Source organism: Poecilia reticulata, chromosome 22 (assembly GCF_904066995.2).
Source record: "Poecilia reticulata chromosome 22, P_reticulata-male-v2, whole genome shotgun sequence".
Classification (NCBI taxonomy): Eukaryota; Metazoa; Chordata; class Actinopteri; order Cyprinodontiformes; family Poeciliidae; genus Poecilia; species Poecilia reticulata.
Window position 1 is genome coordinate 20,328,517 of NC_088851.1, and position 25,537 is coordinate 20,354,053.

The 25,537-nt window shown below is 39.3% G+C and overlaps 1 protein-coding gene across 1 annotated transcript in view; it reads left to right on the forward strand.

Moving 5' to 3' along the window:
- Positions 1 to 8,956: 8,956 nt before the first annotated feature.
- gabrb1 (gamma-aminobutyric acid type A receptor subunit beta1) overlaps positions 8,957 to 25,537 on the forward strand; it is a 39,801-nt gene continuing 23,220 nt past the window's right edge. The window contains exons 1-3 of the mRNA XM_008400159.3: positions 8,957 to 9,449; positions 9,552 to 9,643; positions 9,720 to 9,787. Coding sequence (XP_008398381.1) covers positions 9,355 to 9,449; positions 9,552 to 9,643; positions 9,720 to 9,787 — 255 coding nt within the window. The 5' untranslated portion in view covers positions 8,957 to 9,354. The remainder of the gene's footprint in view (positions 9,450 to 9,551; positions 9,644 to 9,719; positions 9,788 to 25,537) is intronic.

Here is a 25,537-nt window from a genome sequence, read left to right on the forward strand (position 1 = left end):
CTGACCTGACCTGACAAAAGACAGCAAGCACCGGATGTGAAAGAGTTTGGGTGTTGAGGCAGTGATGGAAAAATATCCAATAGGAAATGTCTTTTGAACTCTTCTAGAAGACGTTCCCTGTGGTAATAAATTCCGTTTTATTCATAATGAGCAGCTGGAGCTGAAGATGTGATTCCGTTTGACATCATTTTTAATATTTATACTTTGCTGTCTACCTCAGCGAAACACAGCTTCATTTCGTCTTTAATGTCGACGCTCCTCACACAGAACTGATGTCTTCATGTTCACCATCAGAGTCTGAATGAGTCGTTCAAACGGGAACACAGCGCATTTGAATTTTTCTACATTATTCAAGTCATGTTTAGAGTCATAAACTGTGAGAACGGGTTCATGCAGAATCAAATCTATATTGACTTTCTGCCAGAGTAGCAGGAAGTCAGTATAAGACTAAGACTACCTCAGGTTAAAACTTCATTCTCTAACATATAAATGTTTGCTTTGTTTACCTGTTAAAGGCAACATGAAAATAGTTTTGTGATTATTAGTTAATGCCCATTCTTAATAGATAAATTTAATAAATTAATTAACTTATTTCTTTGTAGAGTTTGTTAATCATTCTCTATATATATTTTTATGTACTTGTTTGGTCTTTTGGATTTGTATTTAAACAAAACTCTACCGTTCTAAATGTTTTGAGTTTATATAATTAATTATCTATAAGATTCAATGTTTTTTTGCTTATTTTCGTCGTGTATTATATTATCTATATTAATTTGGGTTTTATTTATTTGCTACATACAAATAAATGTGCTCATGTAGGTTTGCTTTTCCTTTATTTAGTCATTTATTTTAATTAGTTTTTAATTTGTCATTTAATCATTAACTCAAATGTATACAAACAAAGTTGTACAACACATTTTGTGCTAATTTTGTGTCTTAATTATTTTGTTTTTTAATGTATTATATAGTTTGAGTCTGTTTTGTCAAATTGTTTATTTGGCTATTTTGAGTTTTTTTCTGTTTTTTCAGAATTAACTTTCTTATTTTGTATTTTGATGTTTTATTTTTGGTCATTTGCAAATGCAAATAGAAATATTTTTTTTCTTTATTTGAATGGATCAGTTGTAAATAAAGAACAAGTTGCTCATAGATTTAAAGGTCAATTTTTACAATGACATCTCTACTGTCAATGATTTGGACCATGGGAGTAAATAAAATAAATGTTGGCTTTGATATCAGATTGTAGGATTTCCCCTTTTATGTTGGTGGGATTGACTAAATTGTGTTTTTGTGTTCAGATTATTAAAAGCAATTGTTCAAGATACTTTAATTTGGATATTAGGACATAACATGATGGTCATTAAAACTTATAACATGATGGTTGTGAGCATTTGTTAACTACGTTGGTCCACTTTGTCATTGTGCTAAACAAAATTTCCCACAGTTTTGCTCTCAGATTCAGTATCACTCTTAATTCTGGCAAAACCTTTGAGTGCTCTCTGGAGACAGTGAGTGTGGTTGAAAATACCTGAAACACAAAAATTCAAAGAAGACTTAACATACTTTATGTCATACTACATAACCCCCGCAGGGAGTATATTATATCGGAAGGAATACAAATACTACTGGTTTCATTATTAGTTGGATCTGCTGTGATGAATGAAAGGATGTTTTCTTGTTTCTGTCCTCCACGGACTCTCTCACTACCACTGAGTCACGTATTTACTCTGACCATCTGAACTCGTTTGACCTCTGGTGGAGATTTAGCCCCTCCACATCTTTAGAGCCTTGTGCATTTGGTCCACTTTACCCCAAACCAGATGAAATCCTGCTCCTCTGGGCTCTAAAAGTTCACATTCATGAAAACAAGAGGACCCCCAAAAGGAGGGCAACACAAACAGAGAGAGAGAGTCAAGAGTTATTTACAAAAACTGGAGAAAAATTAAACTCTTTGAGGCTGAATTACAAAAACTCCATGAGGTGAAAGTAAAAATGTTCTCCCATCTTTGCTGGCCTTCATCTGCTGCATTAAATCACGATCCATTAGTTACATTTACGGCACTGATGAGCTCTGATTTCTCAACACAGCTCATCATCACACTTCCGAGCAGCAGACAGATGATTTTCTAGCTATAATCTGTTTATGCAAAGTGGACATTTTTAATGAGCTTTATGCTTTAAAAATGGTCTAAAGATCTTTTAGGCCATATCCAGATTTACAGTTTTCCTCAGTCGCTTTGAAACATTTTTCAGAATTGATTTGAAATGTTCTAAACTACTTGTTCAATATCATTGTGCCAAAGAGAAGAAAAAGAGGAAGAGGTGTGAGGTCGTGGCAGAGGAGTAAGGAGGCAAATCAGAGGAAGAGGCAGGAGAGGCTGACAACATAATGGCAGTTTCCATCGCTCCAACATCATTACGATGTGGTTGGTGACCCACAAGACACCCTACTCCTTATTTCTTAAACCCACTGAGGAGTTTTCCTCAACATATTCATTGACACTTATGATTACTTTTGATGACGTAAGAAGTTTGAGAGGTACAATTGTTCTGAGACAAGTACTCACTGTTTTGTAAGTTTCAAGGACGATTTGAAAAATTTCAACGAAGCAACTGAGAAAAACTGTAATCAACCAAGGAGGACTGGAAACTGGATGCTGACTGGATTGAAGCGCTGTAGTGGGGCCTTCCAGAAGCTGTGCAGAAACAAATGTCTGCCAGATTCAATCAATAAGCAATTTCTCTGATAAGCTCTGGTAACATCGAAGACGACTACTTGGAGATTTTTTCTGCTGCATGTTGTCTGCAAGCTCTTACATTGTGGTGCGCACTTACTTTTTGTCTATTAGTATATTTGTTTAGTTCCGATATTAATGTTTATTACTTACTAAATGGTAATAACACATAAGGCAGATTTAGTTTCATTCCAAAAAGCAGCGCTTCTTCTGTGGGCAGCAACACTGACGTCATCTTAAAATGAAAATCCCATAATTTATTTTCTGCCCTCTCTGCTTTCCCCTTCACACACACTCTAAATTTTGAACACCTTTTTGCAAAATAAATTGATTTTACATTAGGAGCTGACTCATAAACAACCAAGGTCCATTTTCCACCATGAGGTCTACTTTTTCCCCCCTTTTCTCTCCTCTTTTACTTTTTTTCTCCCAAACACTTGAATCCCTGCAGATTTTCTGAATGGCACTGTATGTGCCCTTCGTGTGCGTGCATAAATAGTCATTCTGCAAGTTCTCTATGGTTTTGTTCTTCCACAAACATGTTTACGTAAGAGGAGTTGTCATGGAGATGGATAGATCCATGACAACATGTTTTTAGTTTTCACATAGTCTACTCTCATTTAATCATGCTAGAGACAGGACAGGAATATTTAGTGATTTGCCATATCTGTGATAGATTTATATGATTTATTCTTGTTTTTAGTGTCATTTTCTAAATTATTTGGTTAATCCCCCTTTTGGTTAATTCAACAAATTATGTTATAAAGACATAAAAAAATAAACAAATAATAGAACACTATTTAAGAAACAATTTCTTTTGGATTCTTGAATGAGAATCTCTGTTTTACTCGTTTTCTATTGATATGTTTCTCTTTTTTCTCAAATACTTGTTGATTATACACTGGTACACTTTGCTTAGTGCAGTCTTTGGGCTGTAGCTGTTGGCCCTCTCAAAAGTTGCAGCCGACCAGTCCCTTTTGCCCCATTTTTGGCCGAAAACTACAGGCGTCTGTTGTTTGAGGCTGTTTTAGTGGCAATTCTAAAACAGCGAAGAAAATCGACGTCATCGTTCACAACTTCTCTTTCCGTTCGCTGATTGGCCTGGTCAAAAATCGTCCGGAGATAATCCGAGGCTAGGGGAGAAAGTAGAATGTGCTGGAAGCAACATTTTCTTTTCGAGCGGAATTGCTCAAGGAGGCTAGTAGATTATGAGTTATGAGTGTCCAAAGTTTTTCTGGAGACTATTTGTGATGCTTCTAGGATTTTTATGCAAACCCATAGATGACATGTTTGCTGGTTATTGTTTTTACTGATACTTCCTTCTGGTAGACTCTTGGGGGCGTGGCTAAGCAGGGAACAGGTGACACACCTGAATTTAATCACTTCCTGCAGTCAGACAAGCCTCCTTGTTTGAATGTCGAACCACAGCAGTCGCATCAAACTACTTGTCTCTTGGAGCAGTGTTTTTATGACAAGTCTTTCAGGGATTCAGTTTTCAAAACATTATATGCACACAGCTTCCCCTGCTGGACAAAAACGGTTTAACATCCAGAGACATGACGGGTAAAATGTTTCTTTAACACTGAAGGCTTTTTTGTGGTTGTGTAGATATGAAAACTTCGGCAAATTAAGCGAAATCAATTAATCTTAATAAATGCTGTTCATGGTTTGTTCATTCATATGTGCAGAATTTATTAATACATTTGTCAAAGTCTTAATGACTTACAAGGACAAAGTTTAGACAAGGTCAAGTAAATAAAATTGAGTTCTATCTGTTTTTTTCTCCTAGAAAGAAGTGATTTTGTTGTCCTTGTTTAGATGTCTTTACCTCACCGGGTGTAAACCACACAATGCCAGTGTTGCGTCAGATCTTAACTGGTGGCAAAATTCTTTAGATGAATGTGGGTTTCGAAAAAAAAAACCTCTTTTAGATAAATAAAACAAACTAAATGAATGAATCTGGAAAACATAATATTTCTATCACTGCAAAATCTTTTACAAAAACTTGACAAAATCTGTTGGTAAGCTGTAGTAAGCTACTTTTACCACAAGATGGCACCAACAACACATCAAATTCCACGCATTTATCTTTATCAGCCGTGAAAATGTAATCATGTAAAAATCTTGCACGTTTCAAGTCAGACGTTTTGAGTTACGTTTTAAAATTGCCAGACAAAGTTAAACATTTTAGTAAATCGATCTTCGTTGACTTCTAGCAGACTGATTTTAGCTCTAACACATTTTGATTTGCATAAAGTTGGGTACATTTTAAATTAAAATAATCTGATCTTTAGGTTCTACAATTATGCAAGTCTAAATATCGCTGAACAAAAACGCAAAACAGATTCGACGTTGTCATCATTGTATTAACAGTGATGAAACCACAAGTTGAGTTAGAAAGTTTTAATGACCTCTTAAAGCCACTGGGTAACACTAATAATGAGTTTATTCAAAAGGCAAAGTGAAAATCAAACATGCAAATAACCCAGCAGCTCATCAGGAGTGCTCTGATTTATCCTGCAACAATCACATGTTGGTTCTTGTGTGGGTGCAGAGAAAATCTGTTGATTGGTAATGATTAGAAATGAACAGAGCGCGGAAAGAAATATTAAAGGGAGAGCAGCAGGAGAATGGCGACAGCAGCTTCCCAAGGACGAGGAGACTCCCTGAGAAAGCAGGCAGCCGTGCTTCTTTTAAAATCAAAACTGCTTCAGATGTCATTATCACAAGAATAAATAACAGGAAAAACACCTTAATTTCATATAAATATATTCCAAAGCTTGTAAGTTCTGAATATCAGTCATTTTGTCTATTAGACTATTTAACCTACGAGTAAAATCATGAATACCTAACGTTTATTTTTAGAAAACAACTTCCATGCACTTTTAACTGTAAATGAACTCAAAAATACAGCAATCATAAATCCTTATTTAATTTTTCAACATTTTAGCACTAGAGGCAAGAGGCTCTGACAGGGTTTTGTGGACAGAGAGAGGACGATCAGGAGTTGACAGATGGAGGAAACTCAGCAGCAGAAGGAGGACTGAGTGGTGGAGAGCAAAATGATGAGTAGCAAATGATCTGGTTATGTGGGCGACACGTCGAGGTGACAACTCGGGGTGACACTTCAGGATAGCACCTCAAGGTGACATAGCGGGATGACATGGATGAAGAGAAGGGAGTAAAAAAACGCTCCATGCTAAAAAAATAAAATAAAATAATCAAGTCTTTAGGCTCTGAAGTGACTGCTGCTGTGACACGTGCAGAAACAAAATGTTTACATTTCTCCACCGAGTCTGCGCTTCACCGAATCCTGAGGACTTGAGAAGGGTTGATGTCTTGTTGTAGGATGGTGGAAGGAGATAAATCATCTGCAGAAGAGCCCTGCTCCAATCTGTCAAGGAGTTGGATGACCTTGAGATTTACAATCTTCACCTACGATCAGGAAATGTGGATCACGATCAGATGAACAAGATCATTAAAACAGATTGATGGAGCATTTTTATGTGCCTGGGGATCATTTTGCACCTTCTGGTGGTAATTCATTTCTGGCTCCTGAAAGAGTTTAATTTAAGTTGGGGCTATCAAAATAAAATCATACCTACTAAATAAAAAACATATTTTTTTTACTCATGCACTGTGGCCTTCATCCTCCAGGGTTGCGCTGCTAAATACGCTTAGCTCAGTCTTTTACACCTGATCTCTGTGTCAACATTTGACTCACATAGTGCCAGAAAAGTTGAATGTTACACGAGATCAAGAAGAAATGACATTTTATATCAGAAGAAATCTCTTGACATTTGAAGGGTTTGTGTCTCTTGACACATACCCTTCAAAGTATTCATACCTTCTTCAAAGTATTCCTTTGAAGAAGGAATACTCCTCCTTCAAAGGAACGAGTATTCCTAGTACACCTTTTTACTTCCACTCAACTTTCTATGAATATGCTTTTTTTTGGACAATGTTTAAACTACAGCGTTAGAATGAAAATGTTTAGAAAATCCAATTTAACGTCAATTTAAATCTAAAGCCAGAAACATATATATTTTTTTTTCATTAGTCTGACAACAATCAAAGCGCTTGTGTGTGCGTTTCGGGTGACAGAGATATTTTCCACATACCCACTGACCTTGCTGCAACATGATGGTGGTGAGTGAAACTTTCTTTCATCTCAGCACCAGACACACAATGCTTCTGCTGCTGCAGCCTTGGAGGCGTGCTGCCTGCTGGGTAAGTGCTGTTGTCAGGGCAGCTTCATCTCAGTGTTGGACGCCTCCCTGCAGCCAGCAGCAAACCAGACTCCTGCTGCATGGCTTCACTCAGTCATATAAGAGAGCTCTGGCTGCAATAACGCTTGGCCGTTATTGCAGCGATATCGCTTTGAATTGTGTTATTCCTGTGTTTAGGGAATATTCAGAAATTTACAGAAAACGTCATTTATGTGGAGCGATTCTGTCGCGTTTGGTCTGTTCCAGTGTGTGCCAATTTATGAATAAAGATGTGCTCAATCCACTTGTAGTTATACATCTGTGAACCTGGCATTTGCAATATTACTAATTTCATGAATTTGAAAATGACTCCTTATTCAAATTGTCATGGCATTGTCAGTGAAATATTTCACAAAAAATTATGAAAAAAAACAACACAAAAACAGATGAGGGTGATGCTTCAGTCTGTCCTGGTGAAGAGGAGGCAGCTGCATGAGCTGAAAAGTGATGATGTGGATTCACTGGTTCATCAACCCATCCCCAGGTTTAACAGATTATTATTTAAGGAATAAGATAATGGATGCAAGGAGCTTAAATTAGCTTCCTGAATAGGAGGGCTGGGAGCTGAACTCCTAATTTTCCACAAAATATTGCTGAAACCTGGCCTTGTTTTTATAAACCCAGTGTTGTGTGTTGTATTGGATGCATCTTTACCAATACTTCACATGCAGTTGATGTTACCCCAGTACATAAGAAAAATATTTATCTTTTTTTTTTCAATCACTGGTTCTTCAGTGCAGCAATTTCTGTATTCTCCTATTTTTTTTATATATTAAATTATTAAAATTTCAGTTACTTTTTTCACATTTCGTGCTGTTAGTTTTGCTTCCTGTTGCTAGAAGGTGCTGCAGATTGTGACTCACCTGGTCTGTATTACTGACGATCTTCCTCTTTATAAAGTTTGACTCCTCTCTGTGGTTGTGGTTTAGTTTCTGTCTGTAGAATAGTTTTTTTTTTCTGCATGTAGGAGCTCTTATTTAGTCAATTTCATTTCCTCCCTTTTTTTATTCCCTGCATCAAAGTTAATGAGTGAGTTCACCTTTTGCTTTCTCCCTTTATCCTTCTGTCTTGCTGAGGTTTCTCCACATTCAGGCTCTCACTCATCACTAGGCTACGCAGAACTGGTCTTCAGTTTTCTAACTTCAGAGAACTTTAAAGGGTTAGCTAATTAAACTAAACAAATATCTTTAAATGAATGTTTTGAATGAGTATACACGATGATCTATTGAATTAAACAACCCACATAAAAACAGATAGCAAACATAAATTCACATGTTCCTGCTATGTGTCTGTCTTCTAAGCTTTGCCAATATTTTAGACATTTTCTCCTAATTTTTACTGATATTCCCTTCCTTTATTAAATCCCAGTCTCTGTGTGACTAAACTAAAGTAAGTCATTCATCTCAATTAAACAGATTTGTTTCTCTCACTTATAAATTGAAACTGGCTTATCCAATTCTTGTCTTTATTCATTTATATGGATTTTTTTCCTTCGAGATGCCCATTTTTGAACATCTGTCTCTCACTTCTAGGACCACGTTTCAGTCTAAATGTCCAGAGATAAGAAAGTGGAATTAAGAATTTCCTGAAGTACCCAATCTGCTGATATTTTTTTGCTTTACTCTTGAGAAATGAATAGATCAGGTTGTTTAAAGAAATAAAAAGAAATATTATTTAACCTTAGTTTTAACATATACAGTTCCCAAGCTTCTACTATAGTCGTTGGTTTTCTTGTGTCCCCCCCCTCCCCTCTCCCCACACACCCTTCTGACCACCCCTTAAAAACTTTGTGGATGTGCCCCTGCTCAAGAAGACTCGGGAAGCTACGAGTAAAATCGGTAATTAATAACCTGATTCCCTGTAAGCTCCCATGGTCGATCAGTCACAGATCAGGGTGCATCAGTCCCTTTGCTATTTCTGATTAAGTTGCTGTGCATCCCGTCACGCCGCCAGGAGTTGTGCGCAGCTCCCCGGACGTGCTCGCGTCGCACCGCGCCTCCCCCTCCTCTCCTCCCGTTCTCTCTCATTCTCTCCCTCCAAAGGTGACCGGGGAGTCGCGCTCCGTGCCCGTTATTTACAGTGCCGAAGTTGAAGCGGAACCTGACGCAGATCAGCTGATGGAGGTTCTCTGCTGGGCGCGCAGCTCCTCTCTCCGTCCTTCCCCTCTGCAGGTGAATCGTTCCTCACATGTTCGTCTCTGCGCTGCCGCGCTCTTCTTCTTCGCCGGGGCTTCGTCTTCATCCAAAGTCATGTCCCCCCTGACGCTCAGATGTTGGTGAAAGGACGCGCATGCGTTGATTTACTTTGGAATACTAATTTTGCCTCCTAAGTTGCGTCCCTGCGAGTATCCGATGTGGAAGCCGCTGGCAGCGTCAGAGTTGCCAGCAATGTGGATTACAGTCTGCAGCGTGTCTCTGCTCATCACTGTGGTCTGCGGCGCGCAAAGGTGAGATCTGACAGCAGCACCTCTGATTCCACACAGGCCTGAGCTTATTTTAAGTAAATCTGAACTGGAAATGCTTTCTGTGCTCCCCTCCCAATCTTTTAGCGCGAACGAACCCAGCAACATGTCCTACGTGAAAGCGACTGTTGACAAGTTGCTGAAGGGCTATGACATCCGTCTGCGGCCTGATTTTGGAGGTAAACTGCAGCCGGTTGCCATGTGGGGCTCCGCAGGGCTGCTGCGCCGCGTCCTAACGCTCTGCTGTCTCCACAGGAGCTCCGGTGGATGTGGGAATGAGCATAGACATCGCCAGCATTGACATGGTGTCTGAAGTCAACATGGTAAGTTTGTAAGCGGCGCAGGGTGGAAATGTGTGTTTTGCTTTGGTGCAGCGTTGCTCCTGAAGGAACTCCCCTCACTGCCCCCCATCGTCCCCCCCCCCCCCCCAAAAAAAAAAAAACACACACCCCTCCCTCCTTTTCCTCCTCGTCGTCTTCCTCCTGCTTTTCCCTTCAGCACCGTGATGAGATCCGCAATGTGTCAACCCCAATCCGCATGCATCAAGTCCTTCCCCGCGGTGTCACAACCGGCGGTGGCTGAGAATTAACAAGGCAGGCAGCTGAGAGGCTGCTTAGTGATTCCACGCACGATCTGCGGCCTCAGCGCGGCGTGTGGGACAGAGAAGGTGATCAGAAACGCACAGACGGGGTGGGGGGTAAAAAAAAAAAAAAATACGAATCTTTTTTTTTCTGTGCGTGCTCTGCTCGTTTTTAGCCTCAGCGCAGTAATTGCATAACGGCTGTCAGACAGCAGGCAGCGGGGCTGCGAGTCTGTCTGCAGAATATGATGTGACCACTTCATACAGAGCCTCAGAGTACAGCGCTGCCAAGGTGCACAGAGGCTGAGAGAGTCTGACACATTCACACGTTTCCCCTCCCCACGCACTCTGGCATAAACACACTTTGACTGCTGCATGTTTGACTGAATGAAGATGTAACCCAAACACACGCACACACACACACACACACACACACACACACACACGCACACACACGCACACACACGCACACACACACGCACACACACGCAGAGTTGAAATGAGGGTGAATTGGACAAAAGTTTGAAGTCAAAGCTGATGGGCTGGTTTATTGAACCTTTCTTCTAAAATTGTACCACTGATGTTGACCAAATGACTTGAAAGGATGAAAAAAATGAAAGGTGGTAGGCTTCATAGTTGATCTAAATGAACCTGAAGTAACACTGTAATAAGTGTGCAAATGCCTTTTGCTTTTTTGCATATACTTCTCACCTTAGTTCTACTGACACTCACCTTCCACATATTTATGTACCCATCTTCAACCCATCTAGGCGTGATACAAGAAGTCTCACTAAATTTCAAGTCAAGTATCTGAACATGGAATACAATTTGAGCAATTCCAAATGAAGGTGGTTTTGAATCTCTCATGTAACAACCAAAGTAATGCTACTGATCTGTCCTGGTGAAAACCAGCCCCTTGTTCAAAGTTATTTACCTCATACGTCGGGTCTGAACCCTTGGCTGTTGAGAAATTATTGCTTCCTCTATTGAAGTTTTAAATGTTACTCAACTGCTAACATTTGCCTCTGACATGTAAGGCGCCACTTCAACGCTACAAAACTTACCGAAAATCGGCTGCAGTTTAAACAACCATTGTCCACCGTGAAGCTGAACCAAATGGCTGTTAATGTTATTTCAATGCGTGGCAAATGTGGACTGAATGGCTTTGTTCACTTCCTCCACTGGTTGACACCAGTGAGCCAAATAACCATGTAAGATGGTTGTAACACCACATTGCATGCCACCCATACGATCATAATAGTAATGCAGTACCAAGTAAGTATTGTCAATTGATAAAATCTCTTTAATCAACGTTACAGCAATTCCTCATACTGAGCAAGTGTCAGTAGAAAGCAGCAAATCCCTTTCAAGCACTTTGAATTGCCTCGTTGCTGAAAATGTGCTATATAAATAAAATTACCTTACCTTTCAACATCAGCAAACCTTCATTCATTTGAGTATTTAAGATGTAAAAAAAAAAACTGTTGACTAAAACTCATAGTTCAGGAGTACTTTCTACGTTCTGAGTACAAAGAGCAGTAGATGCTCCAGAAATAACTAGTACCCCAATAATTAACACATGTGGACAATAGGAACATTGTTAATGTTCTCAAACCCGGCCCTCTGGTAGTACTCTGATAGCTCCCAATATTTTCTATTTTCAGCTTTGAATTCAGAATTCCAAATTAAAGGCAGGAACTGTTGACTGAATTTCCCTCCTGAGTGGAGATGTTGACTTGGAAAAAGAGATCTCAAAACCCCAAATCGCTGCTTCAGGGTTTAATGTGTAAAACTCAGTAATAAACGGTTTATTTGCTCTGCTGCCAGTTCGAGTCTCATTATATCATCACGCTCACAGTGCTGTCTAACCTTAGTTAGTGAACATCTTGTTTGAATGCATAAAAAGCAGAGTAATGTGCTATTACTTGTTTATGCTGCTAATCGTTGCCAACTCCATCAACACCTTATGCTGATTTTCTGACTTGCAACTCCAAAACTGTTGTGTGATTCACTTCCACAACTGATGCAGACGTGAGACTGTGAGTGGTTTTTACAGCCTAACTTTGGAACGAAGAGCTCTAACCTTGATTTTTATAGCTTTTTATTGTTTTTTTTTCTCCAAAAAACTAGACTATTTTCCAACCTAAAAAGTCCTGGAGAGGAAAGGGGAGCATGGTTTGTACAAGAAGATGTGGGATGGGGGTTCCTTATGCTAAACTTTCTCTATCCTTTGTCTGTCATTTTCTATTTATCCCCTGGGTTTGTGATCCGGCGCCCTGCCAGGCTGGTGACAATAGAGACGAACAGTCAAAGGAACCTCATGGAGATAACTTATGTCGGCTGTTAGTCTTCCATGATTCTGCCTCCTGTATCCCAGCTGGAAGTTCTCCTAAATATGTTTTAATGAGTCTGGAAAAGTGGCATTGTAATCTAATTAGGGGCATGCCATAGCAATGCATAAGGAGAGCAGTACTGACTTGCGAAGCAAGTCAGTACTGCCTCCATGCATTGCATGGCAGGCACCTATTGTTCTACACCCAATAGAACGCCTCTTTATTATTTATTATTCTTCCATCACCGTTAATGCGGCTCGTACCGCTGCGTGCCCACCCACAAAAGTGGTATCAAATCGTGCGGCTCGAGGCCGGCATTATTGCTATTATTTTTATTGGGGATCGGAGTTAAAATGATTACATAAATTAATAAAAACGAAAAAATTTGAGATTTTGTGTCTCACAGAATCAGTAATCTTTCTCTATGAAACACACACACAGGACTGTTTATGGCTGACTCAAAAACCCTTTTTAAATCCCCCTCACAGGCATAAATATCGCCCTATTGGTCTGAAAGTTGGTCATAACATAGATACACATGCATGCTCATGTACAATGTTTACAAAAATTTGCTAGGGCTTATGCTTTTTGTCAGGGTCCTTCAGACTGACGCCTGGTGTCTCCCAAGTATAGAAACTGTGTCTGAAGAGGATTTTCCCGCTCTTTGGCTCTCACAGCTGCAGGGGATTAATTACCATAGCAACAGAAGAACACAGTGTCTGGAACTGCAGCTCCCCAGGACTGCACTGTAGGGTTTACTGGTATTTACAACTGCTTGTGTTTTCAGCATTATACTACTGATTCAAGACTATAACCATTACACATATGTCCCCCCATGTTAAAATCTGACATAAATAAGAATAAATAGTTGATTAAAAGTCTATGGACAGAAAATAACGTCGCTGCTCCTTTAAGGAACCAGCGGCACAGACGCAGCGCCTGCGATGCTACAGATCACAAACCTGACAGAGAGAGCAGAAGAGGATTCGTAGGAAAAGAGCGGTGATGCTCAGCAAGGCAGGTCATTAGCATTTGTACAAAAGTTAGCATTTCACTGTCTATGACTAGTGCACTAGCACTTTTACCTAAAGTTAGCTTTTACCTAATTTTCTCATTAATTAGACATGTTTAGTATACTGAATAGAGTAGTAAAATTAAAACAACATGGTCGTGTTGCTCCACATGCTACTGCCAGCATTTAAGCTAACATTAGCATATTGGCTAATTTTAGCTTATGCATCAATTCTAACATAATGAATGGTACAACTACAGTTTATTAAACATGCTTCTGCCTCTCCACAGGTTATTGACTACGTTGCAGCTTTCTTTAGCATTAATGCTAATTTTTAACATCATAGCGCTGCGTCAAAGCCGACGGGCACACTTTGGCATGCCCCTTTAAAATTTCTGCAGGAATTTTCTAGTTTTATCTAATCTGATTTCAGGGTTTTCTTGGATGCATCTCTTTAGATTTTTCTTGTTTTTTTCCTGGGAATAACCCGTTAAGAGGAGGATCAGGAACTCTCTGAAGCAGTGTTGTGGTCAAGACCACCTAACCCGAGACCAAGACAAGACCAAGACCAGAGCGTATCAAGACCCAGACAAGACCAAGACTTTTAGGGTCCGAGACCAAGACCGAGGGAAGTCGAGACCGAATCAAGACCAAGACCAGCGGCCTGCGCTAAATGACACGATAAAATGTGAAATATGATCAAAATTGCTTCTCAAATTGATCTGAAAGATCCATATTCCAATAAAAACACCTAGATATTAAATACTTAATAAATTTTACCAATATTAAAATGAAGTGCTTCCATCTTTGTGCTACAATCTGTGGTGGTCTCCTGCCATCCCTAAAAAGATAACACCCTGGGTGTTTGCCTATGTTGCTGTCAGAAACCATCACTGTCTCCACCATTAAACATAGCAATTGATTCAATGTCCTGACAGTAAATAATGCTCAACTATGTACACTAACCAAGAAGCAACAAAGAAGTAACTAAGCACAAGGTGCTCACCGTAACTGTTTTCACCCTCTCTCTGTCTACATGAAGCCAGGTAGTCTGACACCATGGCAGACATTACACATGCCACTTTGAACGAAAACAATCATAGAGCAATGTGCATGCTCTGCGGACTCTTTCGTTCTTGTGTTTTATTTATTTGTTAATTTAAAAAATATCAATGTACATGATTAAATAAAATAATGATAGCTACTGCAGTGTACGCAAAGCATTACAAGAACAAAGAACGGCTCTCAGTGACACTCCACTCCTATTTTCTAAGTAAAGAGCCAATCAGAAGAATCGGACTGTTCCTTAATGTCACATCACTATATTGCAGACTTTTGGACACAGCGTTGTTCCATATATGCATAAGTCAGTCAACACCTCCGCACAATAATTAAGTGCAGTGAGTGACAACTTTTTTTTCCCATCACAATGCTTATGTGTCTCTATTCAGCTAGCTTTGCTAGCAACAAGTCAACGGCGCTTACCTTTCTTTGAGCTTCTTTTCTAAGTGACGAAAAAAGTTAGACGTAGTCCTCAGTGTCTGTGAAAACGAAGCGCTGCTGAGTTAGCTGTGGCCATCGGATTTCTTATGATTTATGCAGCGTAATTCTATTTCTGACGATTAGACAGATCTTCTGCCGCTCATTGGAAACCACTGCGCATGTCTCGGAGCGCCGCGTGCGAGTGAAAGGTGGGGAAGCGGAGGGGGAGTAACAGAAACACCTTATTGCTTGGATTTTAATCGTTGCGTTTTGCATTCACTGAAAACAAAGATGTTACCAAATAAACTGGATAGTATGCTATACGCAGTGGTGGGAAGTAACGAAGTACAAGTACTTCATTACTGTACTTAAGTACATGTTTTGTGTATCTGTACTTTACTTAAGTAGATTTAATAATGGGTACTTTCTACATTTTACAGTAAGTATCTGTACTTTCTACTTCACTACATTTCTACAAAACTGTCGCGTTACTGGTTACATCCAAGTCGCATTGCGCTTTTTTGTGGAGCCGTAAAATTCAAGCAATAACGTGACTTACCTGTCTGTTGTCACCCATCGCCTCCCCCTTTACTCGCGCGTGGAGCTCGAAGACATGCGCAGTTGTTTCCTCTGAGCAGGAGGCGATGTCTGTCTAATCGTCAGTAATATAATAGCGCTGCATAAATTGATATGGCGACATGTAAAATCAGCAGCGCTTCGCTTTCACGGTGGGGACTTCGTCCAACTTTTAGCATCACTTGGAAGGAAAGCTTAAAGAAAGGTAAGCTCCGTGGACGTGATGCTAGCAAAGCTAGCTGTACAGAGACGCATATGTTGCATCTGTGATGAAAAAAAAGTTGTCACTCATGCCCTGAATTATTGTGTGAAGGTGTTGACTGAGGTGTCGCATATGTGGGACAACGCTGTGACCAAAGTCTGCATTGATATGACATTCAGGAACGATCCGATTCTTCTGGACGGATCTTTACTGATTAAATTTATTTAAGCTCTAAGTATTTAATGTCTAGGTGTTTTATGGGAATGTGGATCTTTCAGATCAATTTGAGAAGCAATTTTGATAGGTAAAACTTAATTTTTTTGTGTCACATAGCGCGGGGTGCTGGTCTTGACTTGGTCTTGGGTAGGTGGTCTTGACTACAACACTGCTACTGGCTCCTTGGTTGCATGTCCTCCCCCACCCACCTTCTTTTCATCCCTTTTCTGTTGGATTTCTTTAAAAATAAATGCCACTAGTGGCAAAGAAAAGTGAAGTTCGTGTTATGTTAGGACAGGAGACAAGATGCTTCCATCCCTGAAATTATGATGCATAGAATCACATATATAAGTCTAAACTATGTTAGAGTAAACAAAATAAAAACATGCTTTATCTGTGGCATTGCTCATTAAAATGGCACATTTCTAATGTATTAAAATTAAATACGATCGGTTCACTTAATGATATTGCATTAGCAATTCAGCAAGTACTTTTACTTTTAATACTTAGGTATTTTTAAAAGCCAGTACTTTTTTACTTTTACTTAAGTACAAATGTTAATGTGGTAGTTTTACTTTTACTTGAGTACATTTTTGTCTGTGTATTTGTACTTTTACTTAAGTAAATTTTTTGAGTACTTTCTCCGCCACTGACTATACGTTTAGTGATATTTTCACAGTTGCGGTTTTGACTGGTCTTGAGACAAGACCAAGACCAAATGCGGTCGAGTCCGACCAAGACCGATTTCGAGTACTACAACACTGCTCTGAAGGAACTAGAGTGCTGTGAAAATGTATTTACACACTTCTTCTCTATATGGTTGTTACATTTAAATTTTAAGATCACCAAAAAAATATCAGTTTCAAATTTGAGTAAGCCTCAATACAGAAAGGTTTTTTGATGCTTTAATTAATTAAGGGAAAAAAAACAGTTTAAACCAGCCGGGCCCTATTTGAAAAAGTAATTGTGCCACCATTCATGGGAATGACTTCCATCATGTGTTTGAGATAACTGGCTCTGTGTTTTTTGCATTTCTGTAGATTAATTTTGAGCCACTCATCTTTGCAGAAGATTGGAGACTAAATTTTGACTCTGCCACGCCACACAATTATTTTACTCATTGTGCTTTTCTTTTCCTGAGCCTTTCAGAGGTGAACTTGCTGGTATATTTCAGACCATTGTCCTTAGGCATTACCCAAATGTGGTTGAGCCTGAGGTCCTGTAATGATAGTTGGACAATCTCCTGTAGGATTTTTTATCTAGAGAGCATAAATCACGGTTCCATATCTTACTGAAAACTGTTTCAATGTGAAGACACCAAGCAGCTCCTGACCATAATATTATCCTGAAACACTTGCAAGTTTTTGAGATGTTGAACTCTCACCCAAGGATGCAGTTTTTACCCTGTATCTTTCTTTCTTTTATTTTCTTTTTTTTTTTTTGAAATCCTGACACTGCTTGGGATTCGGGAGCTCTGTTGTGCTTTAGTTCTTCTATGACCTCATGGATGAGTTGATGGGCTCTTGAAGAAACATTGGAAGTCCAGCCTTTCCATGGAAGATTCACCACTGTTCCTTGTTTTGTCCATTTGTGGATAACGACTCTCACCATAGTCTGCTGGAGTCTCAAATGCTTGGACATTTCTTTATAACTCTTTCCAGTCTGAATAATCCCAATTAGTTTATGAAGATGAGGTCATGGTGTGTTGTCTTTTGAGATCTTTTGGCTTTTCCTTGTTGTCCAACAGATTCTTACAGGTTGGGCAGTAGGTTGGTTTTTATGATGAAAAGCACTTTGAACTGTCATGTTGCTGAAAATAAAATTGGATTGATTAATTAGGCCTGAGTGTTGCTGGTAAAACAAAAACAAAAATGTGGCTAATGAATTTTTGTAATTAAATATTTGGTGATTGTACAAGCAGTCGTAATATTATCACAGAGAGCCAAGTTTCTTCATTTTCACCTATTAATTAAAATGACCACAGGAAAGGAGATATTTGTATATATTCCTTGAGGACTGGAAACAGTATCACACCTCAAGAAAAGTTACAAATGGACTTTAGATAAACACATGGAAAAGGATAACTGATAAACCTAAGAGAATTGCTTTTCTTCTGAATATACTGTAGTTTTAACAACAGCAAAGGCTACTTTAGGAGTTCAGCTCCAAGTAGCCCATTTTTACTTCACATCCATGAATCAGAATAATCCCGTTCAGAGATCTTGATATATTACTTTCTAGTGATATTCCTGTTACTTTTGGTGCACCATAAAGTGTTCCCAGGCTGGAAGACATGCACAGTCTCTCCAGTGAGTTCTCAGTTTGAGCCATCCCTCTGTCTGTTTTTGTAGAAAGGTGCAAGGAAAGATACTGATTTCATTTCAAAATTACTTTATTGATTCCAGAGTGCAGCTGGGTCCTAAACCCTAAAAGAAAACTCCTTTTTATACCTAAATGAAGGCAGCGACATGTTTCCTTCATTTAAAAGATTGCTAAACTTGTGAACAGATGGGGTGCATCAGTTTTATTTTTAACAGAAAATAAATGGTAGTTTTATCTAACCTTCTATGTCCTTGGTACATTTAAAAGAATTTCAGCAGGTTTATTACTTCAGGTTTTTGTAACAAAAGACTTTGTAGTTTTTGTATTTTACCTCATGCTAGATCTGTTAATATTTTTCTTCAATTCATGCAAGGTGAAACAGTGATTCACAATTCTTTGCCAGTCTTGATTTACTAATCATCACTTTGACTCTGGTGCACGAATACATGTTGGAAATGAGCTACAGTCAGTTTCAGCTCACGGAGGCTTAAAGAGTCTCAGTGACGAGTTCTAGCAGCTACTGCCCGGCCCAGCCACGAAACCAGGATTCATTAATTCATCCTGCTGCAATTGTGTGGGCTTCTAACGCTGTTTAAATTCACATTTGCACCTACTAAGGCTGTGATATCACAGTAGTTTCTGCACGTCTAACACCACTGCTGCCGTGCGAGTTGGAACAAACCGTGAGTGAAACTGAAGTGTTTGTCAGAAGATGTTCAGATAGGAAGAGTTGGGTTTAAATCCGATTCTGTTCTGTAACACAAATCTGTTAAAGTGGTTCGTACTGGGAAGAAATCCAGTTTGTAAATATTGTATTACGCATTGCTACAAAATATTATAGCAGTCTGTATTGAGCTGCATGTGTGTGCTTTCTTTTTGGGGTGGGGGGGTTCCAATTCTAGTGGAGCATAATTAAAGGACGTAGGTCAGCATTTTTACTTTTTACCTTTTCTCTTCAGTTGTCTGTTCAGTTTGACTCAGTAATGTTCAATAGAGATCAGAAACACACTAAAAAGAAAAAAGCAAAGAAACTAGCACATGATGGCCTAGAGACTAGGCCAAGACTGACTGGTTAGGTCTGGATCTCTTTTAAGTTGTTAAATTTAATTTGTCTCATAATTCAGGAGAAAAAAAAATTTCCAACAGTTTTTGATGGGTGAGAAGAAATGAGCTCTTCCTACCTGTGTTTACTTGTACGCAGCTAAACTGTTTGTTTACTCCAAATGGGATCTTCACACCTAAATTGCTCATGCCATCCTTTTTCTGTCACCATCTGACATATCCTCATTAAAGTAGCATAATTTTCTTTATGAAAACAATCTGTTCTGTCAATACTATAAGACCCTGCCAAACGGTCTGTTTCCAGAGCTCAGAGCCATATAAGGTAGTGCTTCGCTGTTTTAACAGGTGATTCAAAATGTTTTTTTGTTTTATTTTAAACAGGTTTTAAGATAATTTTCCCAAGATCAATTTATTTATTTCTTCCACGATTTGTTCGTTTTCTGGCTCTTAAATATGGTGATATATCCTCTGTGATGGAAAAAATGAATGTGAAGAAATATGACTTGCCAAATAGCACTTAAAAGTTTTTTTTTTTTGCTTTAGCACCCTTTAATTTATGCTTGGCTTCTCATGCACTTATTTGGTGGTTACACCTCATCACTTGTTCAGCCGAAGGTCAGCAGGGAAAGAGGTGGAAGGTTCAGTCCCTGGTCTCGCCGTGATTTAACTTTTTTTGGCCGTCTCAGGTTATGCATGTCTAAAATTAGAGGTCTAATAATCCTCTAATAAGCTCACTTCACTTTTAGACCTAATATGTCTGGATTTGAGGCTACGTCTGCAGTTAATTCAGATCCCAGTTCCACCAAACAAAACTCAGCAGGTAAGATATGTTCAAGGAGAGTTTGAGAGAATTTGTTTCAGTTCATTCCTCATTTAGGAAAATGAGTACAATACAAAAAAATAAAAAAATATGTGGACAAGTAGTCTTTTTTTGTTTTGTTTTCGCTCTTCCTTATTTTCACTAATAACTTTACAGATAAATCCTTTAACATATGGACAAAGGACAAAACAGCTCACTCAGCGATCCCTGAGGACACGTCTCATGTCATTTTGAGACAAATCAAGCGCTCTCATCCCTGACACTGACGCGACCCCGGTGGACAGGGCCTGTACCAGTCGTGAGGCACAAGTGGACTTGGCAGTTAGTGAACAGATTACAGGCGGGTTTTCAGATCATTGTCAGGTCTCTGCTGGTCTAAGTCATCAGACATGGTGTGCTGTCAGAAGAGAGGGCAGCTGGGGAGGTAAAATAACAGTGATGCAGCGTGATGTTTGCCTAAGAGTGATGAAATGTGGCACCCTGTGGGGGGTACAGGACTTAAGAAAAAGACATGAGCATGCAAAATGTGTTTTAGGCTTGCAAAGGCATGTGCATACAAACATTTCAGTGTGAAAAGCTAAAGAGTCTGGGAATACATTGCAACTCTCTGTCTAATCTCAGGTCTCAGATGTCTTGTTGTCACCAGTTTCACATATTTAATTCATTAATATTTTTATTTTCAGAGATGTGTGTGTGTGTGTTTCAGAGATGTGTGTGATATGTATTTCAATACATATCACTGTTTTTGTCATTAAAATATTTTGGACAGTTTTGCGACCCGTTTATCATTTAATCCACACCATATGAAGATTTTTATTTTTTGCTAGTGCTCAGGAAAATAAATATCATCCAGGGGGATTTAGTGTGTTCTTGTTGTTTTGGCTGCTGTGTGAAATGATGAAATATCCTCTGGCAGAAAACCTCATCCAAGATGCTTTAGGAGGCTTGCATCTGAAAAAAAAAAAAAAAAATCGATCCAATCAGCACATGGCCAATAGAAAACTTGTTAGCTGCTAATCAAAATTACATTAACTCAGGATCAAATTCCCACTTTTACAGCTTAAAAGTAGAATGTATGAAATAAACTTGAATGCCTTCTACACATTTCCTCTCGACATTTTGAAAGTGTGCTGTGTTTTCAGAGCGAGTCGTGGGTTTTGCGTTCACCCACCCAGTTGGTGCTATCGATCAGGACAGAGGAGTGATGGGTCGAGCGCCGCTGTGGGATTAGGATTTATGAGAAGCGGTGCGGACCCCTCTTCATCTCTGCATGGAGAAGATATCAAGGTGTCAGAGGAAGATATCAAGGTGTCAGGATTTGCTCAGACACAGGAGGTTAGGGGCTGGGGGGGCAACCAGGCATGAGTAGTTCTAAGGCTCTGAATAGAAACTCATGTCCTTTTGTTTTTTTAAGTTTAGAAATGTGTGAACATCCACATTTACCTTTTGTTTATCAAAGGGTAAGGAAAAATTACGTTTTGATCAACTTTATTAAAACATCTTCATTTTACCGCAAACACTTAATTGGAGGCAGCGGAAATGGAATAAAGCCACTACTGTAGATAGTCAAACTGTTTTTTATAATGTCTAATTAGGACTTAATTTTGACAGATATTTAGTAACTTGAATATATTCTTACCAAAAAGAAACGTTTTAAAAGAAAACCTTTTCTATAAAGAACTTGACAGTCTCAGATTTACACACAGAAGAGAAACGGTTCAAGTCAAAGCTACCAGTGTGATAATCGCAGCCTCACATGTCACTGCAGCTCTGCTTGCTCGGAATAAAAATGCCGTGCTTGACCACCTGATCAAATGAAGCCCCATTAACCTCCTGTTTAATGTCTCTGTCTGTCTGCTCAGACTGGAAAGTGGAAACCAGAGAAGTCAAACCAGAACATGCAGACTGAGAGCCACTTTTCTCCTTGTTTTAACAACTTCAGCAGGCATTTGTCACCCATACGAACTATAGAATTTCACGTTGTCAATGCATGGTCTTCCACAGTGCTTAATTTGTAATTCAAACAGCGGTCCATGTGAGACGAGGATTAACTGGTCAACACGGACACCGGAACTCACAAGCAACAAAATGCTTAGGTTTACATGCTGCTCTAACTTTTAGGAAAGTAGGAAACTCTGAAAGTCCTAGTTTCAGATCCTGGTTCATTTTTCTTCAATTATGGACACTTTCAGTTGTAAATGTAATGCAATAACATCTCTGATCCTTCCTCAAATCGCCAAATTCTCAAGTAATAAGGGTCTGTAGGCATTTTAATTTCTTTGTGAAACATCAGCGAAAATGTAATTGAGTAATTCAAAATGACAAAGAAAGTTCCTTTTCTGGAATAGACATATTGGCATCTCATTCAGGAGACCGTCCAATGTGAAATCATGCTGGTAAGTAGCAATGGACTGTGGGCTGAATGATCTTCAAGAGACCACATTCGTGTGACCTCACCACTGATAGCAGGCATAGTTGGGACTACTGAAACTTTGACTGGATAGCAGTCATTTTGGGTTGCTATCCAGTTGGTAGATGTTGAAACTTGGTTTAAAGACAGACGTTTTAAACTTTTTGCTCTTCATTTGCTGTGGGAGTGATATCAGCAGGGCTTTTCTCCAGCTTCTGTCCCAGAGCCAAATTGTTAAACTTTGCTTTCAACAAACTGTCTACATGATTAATGTTTTACACTTTGCTTTGCATGAGCAGCAAACTACAAACTCACTTCATCCGCTAACTAAGAAACGTAGTCACCCTAAGGGACATCTGATTGACACAAATGTGTATTGATTGATTCCACCAGTGAGTAGTGGAGTAGAACAGGGAAATGGGTGGCAGCAGTCATGGGTGCCAATGTGATTGGGCCCTTCAGAAAGTCACAGGAAATCTGTTTGGCACACAGGAAAGATTCTGTGCTAAATTAGTCTTACAGAAGTCTCAGCACTAATTTGTTAAACTTCAAGGATTCTGGTAATAACCGTAAACTAAACAGTTTTCCCTTCATTTGACTGCTACACATTTAAATCACTTAAGACACTGGTAACAGTATAAACAACCAATCTCTCAAATAATATTTGGACTAACTTGATTTGTCCTTGTGATTGTTTCTTCCAGAATCTTGATTTGTAGTGATTTGTCTCTGTCTACCTGTATGGGAGAGAGCTGGGGTTGGCATGGAAACAAGGAAAAGGATGCTGGTTGGTTTGGCAACAGTGAAAGCCCTGATGGGTGGAAGACAGCAGATGATTAGCATCTGTATTCTTATTGATCTTCACATCACTGGTTTTTGCTGTATTAGAGCATTTTTTTGATATTTGGTCGGACCACAGGATTCAGGAAGGCAACGTGTGCTCTGTTTACTATGTTATCATTTATGGTAAAACCAAATCAGCCGGTCACGTCAATCCAAGCTTTATTTCTTGTGTTGTTTCAAGAGCCCCGCATGGTTGAACTGACATGTCAAAATCGGTTCTCATTATCGCAGTTGTGTGATGAAAATTGTCATTTTGTTCTGAGCTTCATGTCATCCACTCCTTCTTTTCACAACCTTTCCAATGAGCATTTTGTCCCCCTCTGCATGCAAAACAATTGTGTGACTGGCCTGAATGTTGTGGGTGTGTTTATGTAGGAAATATAAATGGACACAATGGTGTGATAAACCTACTGACAGGCTGGCACCTACAAACCGACTTCCAGAAGTCGGTTTTATCATCTATAGAATAGGATGGATAATTTACGGAGTCGTTGTCAGAGGCAGTGAGGAATTGCGAACTGTTGAACCAAAACACCAAACTACCCATGCTTTCTGTTGTTTTTTGGCTTCCAGTAACATGTAGAAAAAGAGATTTTCCAGCTTTTTGCATTCAGCTTTTTGCATTCAGCTTTTTGCCAGGCAGTGTATGTTCCAGAGCTGCCAACCCCTAGTTATTACTTTGATATGTCAGGAGTTCATAGTTGTATTTGCCTGACTTTTGATCGGGATGTGTTTTATATCATGTGCCCTGGTTCTGCTGTGGCTTCAGTATTTTTCTGATTAGAAAGTGATGTTGCCTTTCCTCCTACCTCACTTTGTAATCCCTTTTCTGATGTTTGCTCAGTTTCTGCCAAAGATGGTTATAGATAAGGAGGAATTAGGTCAAACCGCAGCACACTGCAGTGAGGTTATTGCAGCACAAGACCTTTTGCCGCATTAAGATGAAAATATAAGGGTAAGTCAGACCCACAGGATGAAATATATGGAACAAGTGTAATAGTGTTACAGAGACATACTTTCACAGGTTAGGTAAATGTGTAAAAGGAAGCAAAGCTTCAACATTTGGTCATCTAGGTTTGGTGCCCACGAGCATCAGGTCAGTGATGCTTCCTCACCGCAGTGAGGAAGCATCTCCTCTCCCTGCTTCTAGGCTGTAAGTACTCAGTATTCGGTTCACGTTTAGGCTATCACTCAGCCTCCGAAACACCAAGGTGCCACCTTGATGATGGACAAGTGGGTGCTGAGGGGAACAGCTGCTTCTAATAATAGTTCCATCCCCAAAGAGACTGTAAACCCACCCTCGCATAACACAAGCAGGTCGCTCTGCTTCATATTCTGTGTTCTCAGCTTTATGAGGCAGCACTTTCCCGCTGCTGCCTCATGAGACGTAATGTCATCTCTAGTTTATTATTGCAACTAACAGTTCCAGTGGCTGGCTGAATGACTAATTCTTGTTTTATTACTTCTATTAAGCCGGATGTTTGGATGTAACATTCTGCTGGTGTACACTGGATCCCAGTGCTGAGACTGGTCAGGATTTACAAGCTCATATTTGCGGAGTTTGACAGTATTGAAGACTACCTCTGCAGGAGTCAGATGGCATTTGACACACATTAATTTAAAAGTGCAGAATGTTCTCACTGCAGGAAGTGTTCTGGTGCAGGCAAATTAAAATCTGAATCAAAAGCAAAGTTAGTAAAAACACGGTGACAAAAATGAAACTGAAATAAAACCTTTTAAAAGTTTCATTTTAGATTGACACCACATCAGTTTGGATGGATCTAACCAGACTTAAAGCAGCAATGCAACCTCTGTAGAAGTCTGGTTCTTGGTGGTGGTAAAAATAATTTCTAAAGAATGTTACCATCACATTTTTTCACCTCATGGCCATCTCTATTTCTAAAAAATGATAGGAAAACCAATTTAGTTCTTCCACAAAATATTGGTTCAGGCCTTGACTTTCAGTCCTTTCTAAATTACTTGGAGCTCAGAGTTGGGTAGCTAAATAAAATCCTTTGCAAAGGATTTTATTTATTAACTGGAGTAAAACTGAGTACAAACAAATCCATCCAAAGGTCACAAAAAACTATGATAGACCTTTGAAAAGCATAGAGAATGACTGATCAAGAGCAATTATCCTCATCTGTCTACTTGTCCAGAATTTCACACTTCAAACCTTTTGATGTCGCTTTATGAATAATACAATGTTCTTTTA